The following is a 20,523-nucleotide window of genomic DNA, read 5'->3' as shown; positions in this document are numbered from 1 at the left end:
AGTTACAGGATAATGTGCTATTTGTAGTGAGTTAATGAAATTACATGCACAGCTCACCATGCCTTTGTGCTGAAATTCATGCCATCTCTGTGTCTTTATGATACAGATTTAAATCTCCAGAATTTGCTTTTATAGGAGAAAAAGGAAAACCACAACAGACCCAACAAAAGAGCATGTTGCTTCTTCTTCTCAAGCTCTGATACTCCAGCCCTCTCTAGGGACATGGTCTGTAGCCCAGGTGAAACTAATGCAAGCAACACATTTGGGATGAAATTCAGTTTATACGTGCAGAAAGAGATATGTTTGCCTCTGAAATAAGATAACAGAAAGAGGTTCATTTTAAATGGCAGACTGCAGTATGTATTGCACATTCTAATAGCTTTTGGGGTTTTTTTGGTACACTGGGACCAAAAATCAATAGATTTGTTTGTGTATGTTCTATTCCCATATCAAATCTTTGCTTAACTGATTTGTGATAAAACTGAGTGCAGTATTGCCCATAACATAATTACCCATTACCACATGGGTAATACATTCTAAAAACCTTCAAGATTATTATCCTCTCTTTTTTGTATTGTGATGATTCTCTGAAAGTTACAGAAGACATTGCACAGACTTGTTTATGATAGACAGATTCTAGCTGAACACATTTTAAGGTCTTGGCAATTTTCAGTTACTAGAAGAAGAAAATCCTAAGGGAATGGCTGCATTCAGTCCTGACTGAACATCTGGTGTGGTAGCACAGAGTTGCTCAGTAACAGTCTCTGCCTTGGTAGGATGGTACTAATCAGTTATTAATCCAAAGCATTATTATGATACAGCTATCTTGAATACTAATTATAGCAGTTGAAAACACTTTTTGATGATTAATGTTAGGGTCTTTTAGAGTTATGGATGTTTATTTTTTCAGTTGCTATGTCTCACTGAAAAACAGCAAAGGAATTCTACAAAAGTGCTGCTGCTACACTGAAATTTGACTGACTTCTTCCTGAGTAGAAAATTCAGGAGTATCACATTTCTCCAATAGTCTGGGCCATCACATTTCTGAATTCAGTTTTTTTCACATAAGTTCACTAAAAGAAATATCAGCAAAGTATATGGTGCATCTTGTCCTCTTGCTCCATCTGAGGAAGACTTTGCTGAATTTGGCTCAGGGAATTGAATAATCCATGGGTTTGATCCTTTTGTATATCCACATGAATGTTAATTTGAGAGATAGCAAGATAAAATTTGGAGTTTGAGTCAAAATAAAATGATGCAGTCTGGGATTTGATAATTGGTATTTGTTACCTATCTTATTATCAGCTTTTAGCCTCTTTTTTCCAAATGTGTTAATAATGTAAAGGGATGTAAAGCTGTTAATAATTCACCTCTGCCTCTCTGTTCCTTGCACATACATACCTAACCAGTAGAACAGGGCAGAACTTTCAGGAGAGTTTCCCTCATGACACTCACCTGTGCCTCTGGAATCATCTCATGAATTCAGAATGGGATATTGCAGCCAAGGTCTGCCTTTCCTAACAAAAGTTTTCATTTAGGCACTACCCTGTGTCTCTAAAGTGCATTAATTAGTTTTGTTTGTAATCAACAAGCCTGAGGATTTGTACTCTAAATGTTCAGAAATAACAGAAAAGCATGGCTTACTCTTGCTTGAATTATATCCAGTTACATCTTGCTTGCTATATATCCTTGAATTATATCCATCTCAATAATGCAAACAGAAGTGGGAGGGATATCAAACCCAATGAATAATTTATAAAGTATCAAATCTATCCACATGCCAAACAAGAAAATCATCAAAGGGAAATATCAGTAAAGCCTAATGTATGCACCAGAGAACTGTGCAGTGTTGACATAGTTCAAAGATCCTTGTATGCAACAATGAACTGTGTTGAGGCTGATTTCTTGAAGATATTGCTGAGCCACGTTCCAAACCACCCTATAAAGGTGTATTAAATGATAGATTATATAAACAAAACTGTTAGTCTCTAAGTCATTGATCAGTTTAAGTTTTTGATGGAAAAGCATAATCATATTCTTTGTGGTTTTCATTTTGCTTTTATTTTAGACCACATAATTTTACTTTTGTGAGTAAGATATAAGCCAGTTTCCCCAAATGGCTTTATAGTGTGTTCTGTATATGGACCAAAAAAGCAACACGTCTCTTTCGTTGGTCTCCATCCCTTCTAATTTTTTCCTGTATAATTATAAATGCCTACTTACTTATTTTTGCATAGAAAGCATTTATCATCTTTTAAAAAGGTTGTTTTAAAAATATTAAATCGGGATTAATTAAAATTGATTAGGGCAAATCAAACATAGCAGGAGAATTTCAGTTTCCTTTTAAAAACAATTTCAATAATATCCATAAATACTCAGAATGTATTTACGACAAGTGAATACATTCAAAACCATCTAAAATTAAAAATGTTATTCTGGATAGAGACTAGGATGAATGGGTAATTGAGTCATATTAATTCTTGAGGTTGAAGAGGAAATTCAGCACTTCCTTGGTGTGAATGAAATTTTATTTTACTAAGGGCTGAGTCCTTATTTATGTTACACAGAATCTTTCAGAGGCTTTCTACTAGATTATGTAAATTGTTGTAGAAATCATCAGAAAGATCAATAGGACAAGTTTTCTCATTACACATTATATATCCTAATTAGAGTATGATCCAGCAGCCATTAATATCCTATGATAAATCATGCAGTCATGGAAACTTAAGCATGTAGAAGCTTATTATATTTTTTCTGGAAAGAAAATAATATATTTATTAGGAAAACAAAACACATTGACATGTGGTACAGGAAATAGTGGTTTAAATGAGCATGGTAATAAATAATGTTTTTAAAGGCCTTCTCCAGATCTCTCTGAAGCTGCTAGCATTCATTCCAGGACTGTATGTACTGAAAAAGCCATGCTAATGAGCAAAAAGTAGAATTTAGTTTTTGTGTTTACCACTGTGTCTATCTACTCAAAACAAAAACTGTGTTACCATTCCCAAAAATCTCCAAAAGGACCAGGTGGGCTGTAAGTAGTGTGCTGAGTGGCTTCTGCTCAGTTTATTTAGTGTTTAATTGGATTGTTATTATAGTTTTCAGCCTAGTTCTGGTGAATGGCTTCCTTTCCATTGCTCTTTTTAACCTGTTAATATAGATGTAGCAAAAAGGGACATTTTGGGCCTCACTGCAATCCAGTCTGTCAGAACTGTGGTAGAACTCAGTCCAAGCTTAGCAGCTCAAAGTTTGAACTGAAGGAATTTTACTGTAAATCAGTTTGAAAAAGTTGTCTTCCCATCCTTCACTTTATGTCTCAACCAGAACTTTGGAGCATCGTCTCCATATTTAAAGAATAAAAGAAAGAAAATAAGGAAATTTTAAAATTTGTTTCGATTTTGATTCCAGTTAAAAACCATTCAGGTGTTGTTATACAATCATTTGGTGTTTTTAAAAATACTAGGGAAAGTTTCAGGCATTTCAAATTTTGTTATTAAGTGTTTAAGTTAGTATAAATTTTGCCTCTTCATGTTTCTGAAAGATTTGCCACACACTGTTTGGTCTAAAGGGTCCTAAAGGGCTTTCTGATGAGAGGACTGGTGTTGGCCTCAAGGATGTGATGTGCTTACCTGTCAGGTGGTATTACATTAGCATGTGTTTGTAGCTCTCAAATTTTGCCAAGAAAAGTAGCTGAATTATTTCTCATGGTCTTCTGCTGCACAGCTAAAATGAAATCTTAATCCATATTTCTGTAAATGTTAGCTTAGCACTTAGAAAAATTACCCTGTAGTTTAAAGCAGGATGTGAAGATTGTGATATCAGATGAATTCTAGCTAAGTGTTCTAAGTGTTCCTCTGATGGTTTTCAGTAGATAATTTATGTTAGCTAGAGGGCCATTCTGTCATTCTGTCTGCAGAAAATTGATTCAGTTTAAAGTGATTACCTCTGTCAGCATCCACTGTCACAGCAGTGTATGAAGGTGGTGTTAGAAGGACCCTTCTTCAGCTCCTGCATTCAAATTCTCTTTGAACCACCATCCTTTTGCTTTAGAGGATGGACTTAAGGAGTTGAACTTACCTTTTGTGTGAAATGAAGTCAAATTACCAGTGTAAATTGAATTTTTTCTGTTGTTTTGAAATAAATCCAGATCACAAATTGAGATAATTCCCTGTTTATCCATCAAGGCTATCCAAGATATGTGTCAGTTAAGAGGGACATACATGGTAGGGCACAGCCTTTTTACTGGGTGTCACTGAAAAGACTGAAAATTTTGGCAAAGATGTGGCAGCCTTGGTCAGTGTCTTGATTTATATTTGCTATTTTACCTAAACAACTCATAATACAAACTGAAATAAACACACTGCATGCAGATTTTGCAAGTCTCAAGGAATGTATCTGAAAGGTGGATTTTCAGATGGAATTCCTATGAAAGGATAGTTAAAGGACAGAGACAAGTATCCCATCATTGAACATGTGCTAACCCTGTAGCCTCATAAAATACTGGTGAATTTAACCTGTGCATATCTAAGTAATGATACTTAAGCTAGAATTTTGACATATACCCATCTCAAAAAAAAAATTAAATTCTCTCTTTTCTGAAAGTTCCAAATACTTTTATCCTGCCAGGTCCCAAAGGACTTATCTAGTCTGAAATCACAGACAGTACTGGTAGAGATTTTGAGGTTCTCCTGGTATGCAACAATACACAGTGTTCTCTGTGGCTCCCAAATGTGTGCTGCTAAATGTGGGTTACACTCAGCTTAAAGGCTGCAGGAAGTGATAGTACAGCTCATGGTTTGGTTTCTTAGGGAAGGCTTCATTCTGTAAAATTAAAAATAGGCAGCTACTTAAAGCTGATAGTTTCTTTTATATTCATGAGTGGAGATATAATTCTTCCATTTTTGTCTTACGTATATGATTTTTCAGGAAGTATCCTGGAGCTGCCTATATATATTTTTTTTTAATTCCTAGACAGAAAAATGATTGATGTCAGGAAATAGCTCCCCCAAGGCTTTTGGCACACAGTGAGAGAACAAATTGCAGACCATTATATCATTCCCTGTAACTTTTCACATTTTTATTTGTGTTCGTTAAGCTGTCACATGGTTTGGAAAGGCTCATTTTGCTTTTCAGTAAGGAAAAAATTCCTGCCTTTGTTGAAAATTATGGTAAAGCCTAGATTAAACACTTGAAAAAGGTCATTATTCTTAGCATTTTCTTTACAGAGAAATAAATATTTGCAGCTCTTTTTTCTCAGAGAATATGCTACTTTCATGTTACTTTTCTAGTATGCATTCTTAGGTAAAGCTCTTGAGTTAGTGTACAATTATTTAGGCTCATAATTGAGATACCATTATTATATGCAGCAATATTTAACTCTTTTTTAAATTAAGTAAGTTGTTAAAAAAGTTCTTTCATTCATATCTGAAGTGGTTTTGTTGAATTTTTGATTCTACTTAAATCAGTTGTCAATTATAGTCAGTACTGGCCTTACATATACATATACACATACATAAATGTAGTTTTATTGCATTGTATGTGGTAGTATGTATAAAGATGTCTAAGTATTTCAACAATATATTACACAAATATAGACTCTTTTTTTCATATGAAATGTTGACATTTATATAATGCAAAGTCTGTGATACGGATTCATTACATAGTTCTACTTGAGATATTTTTATTTACTATTCCATACTTTTTTTCCTTCTTTTTAGCTTCCCCATGGGTAGATAAAAGTCGAACTCCTAACAAAATAGATCTGTATGATGTACGCAGAAGACCATGGTAAGCTTTCTTCTTAAAGATTTGGTGTATATATATATAAATATATAAAAATAAACAATTTTCAAATTATGTTCCTTGTTATGCAATATCCACTACAGTTGTACTATTGACTTGGACTTTCTGTTGTATTATTACATGGACTTTTCATAGGAGGGTAACTATCAAATAGGTGTAAGACAGTCAAAAATTCTGATTATGTGCCAAAATCAATTATAATCCTGAGCATTTGACTGAAACATTCTTCCAGACTTTTGCAAATATTTAAAAATATGTCTCAGTGGTTTAGACCAGCAATAACATCACTAGATGTGTAAAAAATGGGAGAATGGTGGGGTTACTTCTCTTGATTTTTTTCTGTAAGCCTCTCAAGACATAAAGCATATTGATACTTGGATATAGTTGGATATATTTTTTTCGAAGGAGTGTTTCTGCCTAAGCTGGGCTGAGCAATAATTCATCTAGCATCAGAATCTTTAGCTCTGAAATAGCATTCCTGTTTTTCAGTAATGTGAACACAGTGAATTTTGATTAGTATATCCTATGTCCAGACTACCCTAATGTGATTTAGACTTAGATTTACTTAGGAGACACAGCAAGAGAGGAAATAACAGCACATGGGTTTTGCACTAGCTACAACAAGTGGGTTTTGTTGGTTCACAGTGACTTCCATCACACACAAAATATGTTTATGCAAATTTGTGTAATTCATGCCATTTCCTCATTTCAGGTATATCCAAGGAGCTGCATCTCCCAAAGACATGCTTATTTTAGTGGATGCGTAAGTGTTTAATGTCTGAATATTGACATTAGCAGGATAAAATGCTTTGATACATTGAAAAATAGAGAGGGGATTAAGAGGTCCTTGTATGCAAGTTTCAAAAATCTTGGTATGAGCAAAATAAATACATACTAGAAAATAGCTCCATAAAGCCCAAAGCAAACATGAAAGTTATTTAAACTAGAGGCAAGGAAATGTTGGTGGGGTTTTTTTAATCACTTCAATATTTTTCTGTTTTCAACTTATTAATTACTGCAGCAATCAAGTGAATATTTCTCATGTGCATGCCAAGATTTGTTGTAAAGCCCAAACCTAAAAGAAAATGTCTAGAAATATTACAATAGATGTGATAATGATTTAATGAGCCTGACAGATAAGTGTGTGGACTTTGTTTTACAATACAGATTTAGAAATTGCCAAGTTTGGTTACTATAAAACATTGCTAGAAAGCAAGCAAATGAATAAAATTGCTTTCTCTCTGCCTCAACAAGACTTCTGTGGTGTAGGCAAGGTTGAGGGACTGAAGGGAGCATTGAAGCTGATGTGTCAGATTGCTTTATGCTAAAAAGCTTCTCGGGCATAGAATTTGCATTTAATGCTTTTACACGTGGTGAAGTTCTTTCACATCAGCAGTGAGTTTTATCAGCATTTGTTATTTCTTCACTTCAGCTTAGGTTTTGCCTTGAATCAAAGAAGCTGTTATTTGCTGCTCTGGAAATCCAGAGCTGTAAATCTGTGGGTAGGAGTATAAAATGTTCGGATAATGCATTGGTTGAAGGTGATAAACTCAGATTTCTTGAAAAGGAAATGAATAAAGGATGTAGCATTGTGACCTCATCTAAAGCACAGGACTGGGACTTTGTATGCCAGTTTTGGACCTTCTTTAATAATTATAAATAGTTCAATAACATTAATGATGAGTTGGAGAATTCAGGAATCAAAGTCAGGAATCAAATTAAATTTTAGTGTGAAAGTTGGTGAGAGTCCTGGTGGGTGCTCTGTATTTTCTTTTTATGTTTTACACAATATTTGCTGAATTCAGTTTTCTGCTGTGGATTTTCCTTAGGAGTGGCAGTGTCAGTGGGCTGACGCTGAAGCTGATCCGCACGTCGGTCATTGAGATGTTGGAGACCTTGTCTGACGATGACTTTGTGAATGTAGTTTCAGTGAGTATCTGTCCTTTCCACAAAATCTGCATTGTCAACAAAGCTAAAAGCAAACTATTTTTAATGCCAGATGTGAGATACTTGAATGTTAAGCTGCAAAGAGGCTTAAAATAGATTGTATTTGTTTTCTTATAAAATAAAATTAATGTCTTAGTTTTGATATTATATATACATTTGAGTGAAGGGGAAAAGTAATTTAAATAAACTCCTGCATAGCCAAATTCTCCTTTCCAATATAATTCTATGGTCTGTATAAAACCTCTCCCATTTTATTGGTATATGCAAATTCTCTTGAAATAATTGGTGGTTCTCAGATTTTTTACACAGAAGATATTTGGATTCCTCATGTTGTTTGATGCATAATGACAGTAGATGGGGGGCCATATATCTGACCTGCCCAGAAATGTTTCTGGGAAGTCCTATAGTTCTTTGCCACTTGATGGGTGGCAAAACATATTTGCTCATAATAAATAATAAAATAGAAGGAAGAATCCATGAAGAAGGTATGAGAAATTTTCCATTTTCAGGTGAATACCTTGGATAACAAGTTCTAGCCTTAGGGAAAGCTTTTTAATATTTTATTTTATTTTATTTTATTTATTTTATTTTATTTTATTTTATTTTATTTTATTTTATTTTATTTTATTTTATTTTATATTTTATTTTGTTTTGTTTTGTTTTGTTTTGTTTTGTTTTGTTTTGTTTTGTTTTGTTTTGTTTTGTTTTGTTTTGTTAAGCTGAATAGTTTTTATTCTAAGGATGTAGGATGAGAACACTGACATATTCTTAATAACAAGAGACAGCCTCAATGATGAGTAACTGGAATGACTTTGGAGATAGTTTTCAACTTGTAGGGTCGTGTTGTAGCCAGCCTGAGGGAGAAAGACCTGAAATATAAATAAAAGAAATCTTCTCTCAAACCACGTATTGCTTCATGGATTGCTGACAGTCTAGCTAGAACTTTCTGCAAGGAGCAGACAAGTGCTTACTCTCAGTGGTGTTTCCTTTGTTAAAGATTTTAAAAGTGGATAAGACAGTTTTCCTTGGTCCAAATTTCAGTTAATTAAAAAAAAAAACTATTTTTTTATTATTGTTATTAAAGGAAATAAGATTTTCTGTAATGGTACTGGGGTGTTGAAATCTTCTTAGTTTCACTGATTAAAAAAAAAAAAAAAAAGCCTTGTAATCCTAAACTGATGGAAATTGATTACTATGTTCAGTGGAGCTGTGCCAGCTTTCACTGCTGGAAAATCTGGACCCCTACTACCTCTTGATTTACACATATTCACATATTTCCAAACTCTTTTGTTACATTTGCTCAAAGAAGACCAGAAATCATTTCTCTTAATGCCAAGCCTTCCTTAGGCTCTCAGTATTTTATTATCTAGGGTTCACTATTATTCTAATGAAGCCTCGAGACTGGGATTTGTGTCAAAAAAAGACAAGAAATGCTTAAATATTTTTCTACTGTATATTTTCCCAGGTGTTTGTTACTTTTAATATATAAGGGCATCTTTTTCCATTTGAATGAACTTTAGAGGCTCACATCAGAAATTTGTTCGCAGAACCAAAGAGGACATTTTGGTCATTTTATTGTCATCGTCAGTGGAGGGCATCAAGAAATGTGCATAATTGAACATGGCATCTCTAAATCTTCCATAACGTGCTATTTGGTCCTGTGCCCTTATAATTTAAAAGTTTTTATTCAAACTTTTCAGTATTATCATTACTTTTGTAAAGCCTGTGTTTTCATGTATTCAGATAATTTATGAATGGAATTGTGGTGGAGGTGTTACGACATACATATATGTATAATTTCTCTAATAGACAGAAACTCATATGCTACAGATAGGAAACAAATGGTTGTACTACTATAAAGCATTCTAGAAGTGAGAGAAGTGAACACAAAAATTTGATCTTTGTTTGAAGGGGGTTTTTTTAAGATTTCTTTAGATTTTTAAAGATTTGGCAGAATCATTTGAACAGTTGGACTAGATAAACTTTAAAGTCTTTTCCAACATAAATGATTCTTTGATTCTATCATCTTAATTCACAGAATATTCCACAATGGAGTAGGTATACCTAAAGTCCAACTCCAGTGCTTTCTTAGTAAACTCAACACTCAGAATATCAACTTAAATATTTTATTCTAGGTGAAATAAATGCAGATTTATTCAATATTTTTTATAAATTTATTCAATATATTGCATGTTTTTGCTTAAAAACATTTTCTCCAGAAGCATCCCAGTACTAGACATGATAGGCTAATCAAAAAGTCCAAAAAGGACTAGGTGAAATGTTCAGTTAATACCACATTAGCATATGAATATATGAACACTCACAGTAACTGGAAGTTTTCTACAATTTTTCTTTCCCTCATGGTTCTTTTGGCCTAAAATGTGACAGTAGTTTTATGGCTTGTTAGCTTTAATAACCATGGAGTCTTTGGTCTGGGGTTTTGAGTTAACTAGAGAGTTGTTTCACTGCTAACCTCTGCCAAGATGTTGTCCCACAAAGCCCACATGCACCACGATTCATGTCCACAACTGAAAGACATGGATTTAAGCTCATGTCAATCACTTTTAAAAGTGACAGGAGGATTTAAGGAATTGTGCCTTGTACATGAGGAAATCCTAGGGAAAAAAAGGCTTAAAAGTAGATGTGCTAAAAGCATTAGTTCTACTGAATAAACATAGTTCCTGCAATTACTTCCAGGGAATGAAAGGTTGAATGAACTATAAAGTCATAAAAAGATAACCAGGGGTTAATACATCATGGTTTCCTTTGGGATTTGCACGTTCCTTATCTGAAGTGCTGTGCTTTGTTGCAAGGAGAAAACCTGCTGTTTGAAAGGGCTTAAATGTCTGAGTAATACAGCTGTTTTCCCACTAATCCGGTTACGGGCTTTGATGGCAGCGAGCCCGAGATGAGGGGGGCAGCAATTCCATCCCAGCACGTTGTGATTTAGTGACTTGATTTCAGATGTTGACACAGAGAGTGTAATTTGTTTGTGGTTGTGGGTAGTGCGCAGGAGAAATGTATTTCAAATCTGCAGAGGTGCAGAAAACCACACAAAGGAGAAGGCTCCCTTACAGCAGCAGATGTGTTAAAGGTTAGGAGCTGTTGGACTTCTTAGATTCACTCAGCCTTTGTAAAAATCCAAACTAGTATTTACTGTTTAGGAACTGGAAATTAAATGTCATGAGCATACGAGATAGAACAGAATCATATTCTGGGAAAATTGAAAGCTCATCTCCTGCTCTTGTGCAGTTCTGCACCATGAGTAAACTCAGAGGGAAAGTGATTTCTGCATGAATTCATTTCAAGGAAAAAACTATGCACCCAGCCTATGAAATTATTGTTGGGGATTAAAAAAAATCTGTGGATGATACACCCCCTTTCCCATTAATCTTTAACAGCAGTTTTTCATGTTATTCTACAGCTCAGTGGTTACAGACCTGTTTACTTTGTCTTTCTTATTCCTAAGTTTTTAAAATCTCTACATCTTCCTAATAAAATTATTTAAATATGCTAACAAAGGGAAAAGAAAGTTTTGTAAAAGTCATTTCAATATATCAAAGGGCTCCTTTCCCTTTCTGCTGCACGATTCATCCTGTATTCTGCAGTTCATACTGTACCTATATTATCTTAAGTACAAGGAGATGTTCTTTCCTTCTGGAAACTAATTTCTTCTTAGGTTTATTTTTAAAGTTAACTAACATGCCATGGGTGGAAACCTTAGCCTGAAGTCCTAGTGGAGGGAGGAGGATACTAGATTCTACAGCCAGGTAGCATGTCATGCTTATACTATCTTTGTCAGAAATTTTATCTTTGTATGAGTGTACTTCTGTTCAGTGGGCAGAAACTTGAGGAATTTTATTCAAAAATAATTTGAAATTTGTTTCCTTTATTATTTCAATGTAATGTTTTAGTGCACCCGAAATTAAATTGCACATTGAAATGATGTGACAGGGTTTTTTTTACTGTGTGTTTGAATTTTGGCCCAGCAAAGTTTAGTGGTGCTAAGTTTTTCCAAACAACATCCCTAAGTGAGGGAGAAATTAAACATGATCATGGTGTCAATGGCACTGAAGTATTTTTGTTGGTGGATCTAGAGGAAATGAGAAGGACTTCTGTATGAAAGGGTTTGCCAATGTGCTTTGTTTCTTACTTTCTCATTTTCCTTAATGAACAATACCGAGGAAAAAAACATGAAGATGCCTGCCACCTTTTTCATTATTTGACAAATGAAAAACCAGATAGAGAATCAGGTTCCCTCTGCAATAAGTATGTCTGCATAAGAACCTCCCTTAGTGATTTAATCTTGAAGCATTTCAGGTAATGAATCACAGCAGCTGCAATCTTTAGTGTACAGGCTCCTCAGCATCATATCTGTGTGAGGCAGTAAACAAATACATGTAATTCCTTTTTCTGGCAGGGGATGTGGTTTGGATGTTTTTTGCCTAGTCACTGAAAAGTGATAGAAGGGCAAGTTTAGGTCTGTGTTGAGCTTTCTGATTCCCTTAAGAGCAATCCATCTAGCTGACCTTGCAGTTTCTTTTAAACTGAATGGTTCAATTTCAAGAAAAGGGGAACAGTGATAGCTGCAGATAAAGACATCTTTGTAGCAATGTTCCTTAATGGAAAATCATTAGCATTCCTTAATGGTAGGTCATTATCTTGCATCCTCCATATTCAAGGAGCAAGTGAAGTAAATGTGGTTTTTTTTCATACAGGTATATTTAATAAGCACTGTAGGTGCAGGGTTAAAAAAAGCTCAGATCAAAATCTAGTATTCAATTTTTGCATTTCTAATAATTACAGGTAAAGCAAGGCTATATATCTATGGAAATAAATGTAGGGGAAATAAAGCTGAAGGAAACGTTTAGCAAATGTAATGAAAATGAATATTCTGCAAATAACAATGGAGAAAATTTGGAAATTATGGGAACCAAGGGATTATTAAGAAGTTGGAAAGAAATTTATTTTTAGCAGCAGGAGTTACAGTAGTATAAACAGCATCATGGAATGTTCATCTGCTTGTAGAATTGTGTTTCTTTTTACCTTCTTTCCAAAATGAAAGTCAAGAAAGGAGCCAGTAAATATCTGTTAAAAGTCTCTCAGGTGGAACTGGAGTTAAGAGGAAGATTAGAGTCGGGAGGATATTACATTAGCTGACTTTTTTGAAATGAGATTGACTTCAGTGGACCCTGATCCTCAGGAAAGCAAATTACACAGTTTGGTGTCAAGGAAAAGAAGTGAGGGGCCACTAGGACTCGAGCTTCTTGCAATCTTCATCAGATGTGATGAACTAGAAATGCATGTACAGCTTCAGTGTCATGGCTAGAGACAACATTTCATCTCGACAGAGTATGGATTTATGGCTCACCTTCCCTCCTGGAAGGCAAATTATAAAGTATTTGAACTCGGATTTTGACTCTATGACTCCTTTCTTGTGGCTGAATCCTGTTACATTTATGTGGAACATATCAGTAATTTAACATAAAAAGGATTGGCTCAGATTTTATGAAAAATATTGTAGGTGTATCCTCTGAGGAGTTGAAAGTTTTACAGGTGATTACTTGGCTCTAGAGGGCACCTTCTCACACACCTGAGTGCATCATCTGAGAAGCTGGGTTTGAGGCATTCTCTCCAACTCACACAATTCGAGGGCTTTTTTTGGTTGTTCTGGGGTACAGAAATAAATAGTCTAATGACTGATGTCATCACAGATCAGAAGTGCTGTTCCTGGGGAAGCTCTTGTATCCATAATTTCTCAAACCTGTCCGGTTTGAGACAGTAAAAAAAATGCAAGAAGCACCAGTTGAAGCCAAATAAATTTGAATGGCATATAACTAGGTAAAAGGCCTTTAAAAATTCCAAGGAAAGATTCTTGTTGTCTTTATACCAATATTTAATGCCTTTCTGGAAGATGCACTTTAAGCAAACATCTACCACTAAACGTAATTGTTATGGTTTATTGCAGGAGTAGCCAAGGGATTTTTAATGACCAATGATAGGTGGGTGGTGAGACAGTATGACAGAGGTCAGATTGGAGAGTCTCATTGCCCCTTTTAGCCTTCAATCAAGAATATGCAAAGATTTTGGTTCGTTGGTTATTTTTTTTTTCTTTTTGTTTTTTCCTGCCAACTTACATGTTTGTCCCAAGTAGTTGCTCCTCATCCACCTTAGTTATTAATGGACTGGTAAGTACTTCATGACCCTTGTGTGATACAAATATTCAAAACAGTAAATATTGCAAAGCTTTCTTCTTTGCAAACAGGGAACACATCCCAATTACTATTTTCTGTTCTCTGTATACTTAACAGTTTTCCCATGTCTATCTAGCAAAAGATATGTTCAGCAGGTAAACTTTCTCTTATCCTTTGTGTAAGTAAAAATCTCTTAACTTCATTTTAACAAGCCCTACAATATTGTCTGTGCGAAAAGACCAAATGGCAAATACTAACATAAAGCAGACATACACAGAATAATCTGTGACAGAGAGGTGAAAAAGAAGTGTTACTTTTCCATCCCAGTGATAATATTCCTTGTGGTACTTGCTTACGTTTCTTCTGGAATATCTGTCTTAAAATAATAACATCAGTGTGTAAAAACCAATATAACATAAAACTCATGCCAGTTCTCTGTCTGAGAAATGCAGCTCAGACCAGGACCATCTCCAGAAGCCAAGTTGCCACATTCACCTCAGAACTGTGCAGGAGCTGCTGAGCCCTTGTAACACTACAGCCAGAGAAATCCCACACAGAAGCTACTCATGTTTTTATTCAAAGACCATCTGGACAGACCTGATATATTGCTACAGGATTTAGAAAGAGTATGCTTCAACAATTTTTCCTTAATTTCTCATTTAAACTAAGCCTTACATTGCTACAAATAAATTTGACAAACCTTTAAAAGCTTAAGTTATTTTTCTTTTAGGATTACAAATCAATAACCAAGCCATCTGAACTCTGGAATTTTTTTGTTCATACATCCATTATTTTACCTGTTAGGGGAAAGCATATCATGCCAGATTCCACACCCCAAGAGAGCTGAGGCTGCTGCAGATCTGTGCCATATATCCTACCAAATGTCTTCCCAACTGGCACAATATACATGGAGCACATGTATATATACATATAAACAATGCATATATAGATATGTTATATATAATATATATTATATGTATGTATGTAAATCAGGCCATCCACACAGATAACACAAACAAATGCAGAGCATTCATGTAAACACCCATACAAGTTTCACTATTAGAGACCTCTAGGATCAGCACCTCTGTTTTACACAAATTTTCGTCACCAAACCAACTAAGTTCATCTCCTTACCCTTATTTAAGGGTTCTTCTCTTAAATTTTCCATACTAAGTCCTGTGCAAACCTGAAATGCACCTTACAGTTATTAAACTGTGACTTTCGCTTACTGTGGAAGGAAAATGTTCAAAATGTCTGTAAGATAGAAAAAAAGAGGTGGAAAGATTTGGAAAAGGAACAGTACAAATTTTAAACCAAGATCTGTTTCATTTTGGATCTGTCACAAAGTGTTAATTTTAGGTAAGAGAGTGCTTGAGTCCATGAAGAGCCAAAGGGGATGGAAATTAGAAGCTCAAATTCTGCATTAGGCTGTCAGGAGCAGGAGTATTGCTGGAAACCACGTTTATTACTGTACAATATAGCTGACAGCTCCAGATGACTAGAGAAGTCACCTCCATTCCTACTTTGAGGGATTGCTTTGGGCATCAATACACATTTTTATTGTCTCCTCTTGTCAAATGTCAGGGAGTCAGAGTCCTAACAAGACATGGCATAGGGGTCTGCATTTCCAGAATAAATCTGAGCTCTCTAGTATATTAGTACTAGAGAGTAACTACTCATTTAAACTTTAAACTACTCATTTAAAAAGAGTAGTTTATAGAAAGTAGTATATAAAAGGTAGTATTTAAAATGTGTGGTTCAGTGGTATATAAAATGATTTGATAGCTCTACCTCACAGTCCCACTGGCTAATAAATCTGTTGGCTCTTTCCAGTTTCTTAATTTTCAGCAAACCACAAATCTTACTAAAGAGGCCCCTGCTTTGTCAGACATTTCATTGATCTTGGGATGCTTAATGGCTTGTCAGATGCTGGACCAAAAATGCATGGCTGAGTCAGCTTTCCAACTAGGAGACTATTACCAGGAAGTGTTGTGACAATATCATTAAAAATTTGTATGGGAGAATGGTTTCTTGAACAACAACCTCATTCCTTACCAGTTCAGAAGAGGCTGGCCTGGGCTGGCTTTAGTGATTCTTCTAGAGAAGCATGACTCACCATGTGAGAAAAGAAGAAAATGCAGGCTGTTCTGAAGTTTTGAGATGAGATGGAGGCCATTGGTTCTGTGATCCCCCTTTTAAAAATATGCATTTTATAATAGTCATCTATTTGTTAGGTAAGAATTATGTGTGGCAGTGTCTTAGTTTGGAGTGAATCTAAAGGATCTCCTAACTTAGGCACAGCATGAATGAAGTACTCATCGAGTTCTCAAGTCTCACACTTTCAAGGCTCACACTTTTCCCTCCTGCCTCAGCAGCAGCATCTCCCATGTCAGCAGTGTGCTGCTGCAGCCTCCTCACTGCTCTGGAACTCCAGGCACTGCCCAGCCAGGCACAGTGCTCTGCCCTAAAAGGGGACAGGCACTCTGCAGTCAAGATGTGAGAATGCAGAGGTGATACTGCAGCCCCTGCTGTCCCTCTGCCGTGTGAGCTGATGCCAAAATGTGTGCCTGTCTTGTAACTTCTTGCACCAGTTAAACATTCATCTTCATACCCTGAGTATCAGTCTCAAGGGTATGAATATCAATGGTATAAATATCTTAATATCAAGAGAATCTATAGGTAACAGTTTAAGACTTAAAACTTAATCTCTGGTGACCAGTGAGGGGGCATGAGGAATGTCAGGGGAGTTCCGTGTGGACATTAGGAAAAGGTTCTTCACTGAGAGGGTGGTCTGGCACTGGAACAGGTTCCCCTGGGAATTGGGCATGACTCCAAGCCTGTCAGGGTTCAAGGAGTGTCTGCACAATGCTCTTAGTCCTGTGGTTTAGTTTTGTTTGCAGCCCTGCATGGAGCAGGCAGGCAGACTTGATGATCCTTGTGGTGGATCCCTTCCAACTTGATATATTCTCATGATTCATCTTTTTGGCAAGGGGGCTTCATGCTTTAAAAACCTTGAATTTGACTGAGTGAAGATTCTCCCTGTCAAGTGACGACAGGAAAACATCTACAAAATCAATTTCTAGGAAGTTTTTTCCTGTTATGGTTCTCTTCTCCACTGAATCTAGGGAGCAGTGCCATGGAGAGCAGGCTGCAGGGCTGCAGCACTACAGCAACGCTGTAATTTAAATCAGCCAGCTTTCCCTGGGAGAAAAGGTTTTTCCCTGCTGAAGCTTACAGTACTGAATTTTTCAGTAGGAGTCAGAAACACATGATTTTAGGTAAATAATACATGCTAACTTAGCTGCAGTAGCATAAAAAGACCATAAATTTCACCTTGCTAAGCAAATTCATCCTTCAGCCTAGACTGACGTTCTGTGTTGTCACTCTGAGATTGGCAGTGCAGCATTATTCTTTATGGTCTGAACATTAATCCTGGGGTACTCAGTGGGAGATTTGCACTGATTTATGTGCAGATAATAATGTTGGTTATAACGGTTAACAAAGCTAACTGAGAGCAAACTTTGGCCTTGTATTTGGTCTTTTCCCTAATCTTTAACTTACATTATCCTGCAATATTTTTTCAACAGCTATTTATTGATCTAACAGTCATATTGTTGTTGAACTCTGCTAATTTTGGTGTATTATGGACATATATACATTTAACAGTGAAAAGAAATGTGATACATTTCAATCAGGAAATGCCAATAGTGCAAATTAGCATATAATCCTAATTTTGTATCATTGATACTTGAAATACAGTTTAAGAAATGCAGAAGTTCTCTTTCTCGGTACTAGAGTAAGTTTCTTATATTTTCTCTACTGTATATCTGTAAGATTGTACTGAAGACTGTACATAAGTCGTAGAATAAGAGAAATAAGTTATTCAATAGCAAGATATGAATGGTGAACTTTGATATCGCATATTATTTTCTCTCACGTCAAATTACAAACCTTTATTGCTTGAACTGCCTCAGATTTTCTGTGTACTGAGAATTCACAAGGGAATAAAATTTTGCAAATTGCCTTCATACTATTCTCTAAATGGGTTCTGATAAATATTTATAATATCTTCTCACTGCTCAAATACAGATTCTAACTGGCCTTATTCAAGATTCAGTTATTCTTGGGATTAACCCTGAAATCCTATTACCAAGCCTAAAGCAGCAGGGGAAAAAGAAAAAAAAAAAAAAAAAGGGAAAAGAAAATGACAAAGCCGGATTTAGCTACAAAATGAAAGCCTGGTGAAATCAGATCTATTTCACTATTGCTCATTTAATACGTATAGATACAACTGGGTCACCAAGCTGATTTAGCCACGAGGTAGGAGTAGCATAGCAACAAACCTCAGCAGATTGAAAGTCAGCAGCTGTAGTAGCTGAGTCTTCAGCAAACTCATTATGTTTTCCTCAACTTTCAGTTTTCCTGGAATGATGTTATTGATTTATTAAGCTCTTGGGATTCTGGTATTTTTAATGTGTAAGTTTGATCTCTATAGCAAGTTTAAGGGTAGGAATTACTGCCTGTTAAAGTTTATATGATTTTCTATAGAAGATAAACATTTATGAATGTTTAAAAATGCACATCTTTCATGCAGTTTAAGTCAAGTTTTCATTTCATGTCAGAAATTTTGGAAAGGGAGTTTTTCCTAGGGGTTTGTTGTGTTTCTTTTGTTTTGTTTTGTTTTGGGTGTTTTGTTGTTGTTGTTGTTTTTGGGGAGAGGGTTTGATTTGTTGTTGTTTTGTTTTGATTTGGTTTGGTTTGTTCCTACTACAAATTTAGAAAGGCAATTCCAGAAGATTCTGATTAAACATGATATACTGAATCAATACTGACAGAAGAGGGAGGCAGTAGGTAAGGATGATTGGGAAAATCCAAAGTTTTACAAAGATCTGGTCCTACATACTTTATTTATCACTTCTACAGATTTTAGAGACACAGAAGGACATTCACAAACTAGACTGGTTTGCATCTTTTCCATAATTTTTATCCACCTAGAGTCAGGACCTCTTGTGTTCGAAACGTGGAAATTTTCCTTTAAGGAGGAAGTTTAGATTTTAATATTTGGATTTTTTCAGTCATTTAGAAGGTGAATATATTTTGTTGGTTTAGTTGAAATGAGAATTTTATGTTGGTCACAGAGAGCGCCAGTGTCCTCCACCAGAAATGTAAAATTCCACGTTTCATGTTACTTTCAAGACCAGTTCAACTTTTTTTGTTTTAGTGCCACCTAGTGACTAAAACTTGAACATTTTTTAACTTTTCAATTTTTTGGCGTTTGGTTTTGCATTTTGCAGTAATGAGATGCTTTACTTTTTGTAAGAAGATTTTGTCCTTTTCAAACTGAGTCACAGAGTTCATGCAGATTTCCTCTGTTTCTTCTTGTGAGGATTTATGTTAAGTTATTGCTTTGCTTTTTGAGACGTGTGGCTTTCCTTAGTGGAATAATGTTTTGTCTGGAAAGCATCAATGAATGTTGACTGAAGCTTGCATTCTTGATCATGTCAAACAATTAAACAAACAACTGTACATATTTATATTTATACATGCATATATAGATATAGATAGATTTGTATGAAGATGTCAGATACAGCAGAAAAAAAAGTTTCAGAAACAGTAATAAACACTTTCTAAAAAAAATGAATTGATGCTCCGGGGTATTATTCTGTATTTCTTTAAAAAATTCCTGTTTTGATGCCCTTTTCAAAGCCTGCTTGTTTTGCTGGCATTACATAAATGTGAATTCTTAGACAGTGCAACAAAGGGAATGCTCTGTGTTACCTTTCGAAAAAGAAGCAAAAGCAATTGAGATGTTTTATTTGTATTTAAAAAACCTCCTACACTTGCCAACAGAATGATTGACATTGAATTTTGGATTTATATGCCTTAAATTTATATCGTTTATATATCTCCTTGGGAGGTGGAGATCTATATAGAATTATAGAGAGTGATAGATGGGTATACAGAAGAGAATTTGAAATATTCATCAGTTCATACATTGCCTGTGAAACCAAGGATTTTTCTCTCACAGTGCTGTAGTCTTCAAAATAAATGGCATTAGCTATACGTGCATTTTGAAGAAGTTTAAGTGATAAAATGTTTATGAGAATTCAGGCTTTAAAAATGTGTGCCCTGTTTGACTGTGTGGTTTAAATGGCTTATAGCAAAATAACTAATAACAAGTTAAAAGGCAAATTTGAGGACTTGGAATTATTTGCACAAAGGAAAGGGAAATGCACATTCTTTTAGTGGGGAATTAAGATTATGGTTGTGGCCATGCCTTTGCCTTGGATTTATTTTTTTTATTTCCTGTTGCTTCACTTGGCTCAGAACTTTTCTCATTTCATTGGTGAGAAATTTTGGGAGTCCAAGATACTGAGTAATATTTGAAAATGACTTTGATGTTAAACTGTGGATGGCCCTGGGAGTTCTATGCTCTGTGTAACCTCCTGAAGTTTGTCATCTGGGGAGGGGTTGGCTGGTATCTGCAAAAGGCAGATTTATAAAAGTTCCCAATAGACAGGGTAGTTTCTATCTGCTAAGCAGGTAATGTATTTAAAAGAACGTCATTTTGGAAAAGAAC

The 20,523-nt window shown here is 35.4% G+C and overlaps 1 protein-coding gene across 3 annotated transcripts in view; it reads left to right on the top strand.

Annotated features, from left to right (window-relative positions):
* CACNA2D1 (calcium voltage-gated channel auxiliary subunit alpha2delta 1) overlaps positions 1 to 20,523 on the top strand; it is a 359,015-nt gene that overhangs the window by 255,012 nt on the left and 83,480 nt on the right. For all 3 annotated transcript variants that reach the window (XM_063396985.1, XM_063396984.1, XM_063396986.1), the window contains exons 8-10: positions 5,718 to 5,787; positions 6,515 to 6,565; positions 7,632 to 7,731. In XM_063396985.1, coding sequence (XP_063253055.1) covers positions 5,718 to 5,787; positions 6,515 to 6,565; positions 7,632 to 7,731 — 221 coding nt within the window. The remainder of the gene's footprint in view (positions 1 to 5,717; positions 5,788 to 6,514; positions 6,566 to 7,631; positions 7,732 to 20,523) is intronic.

The sequence above is a fragment of the Prinia subflava genome, chromosome 4, assembly GCF_021018805.1.
Source record: "Prinia subflava isolate CZ2003 ecotype Zambia chromosome 4, Cam_Psub_1.2, whole genome shotgun sequence".
NCBI classification, from domain to species: Eukaryota; Metazoa; Chordata; class Aves; order Passeriformes; family Cisticolidae; genus Prinia; species Prinia subflava.
Note: the sequence above shows the minus strand (reverse complement) of the source record. Positions and strands in the feature narration are given on the sequence as shown.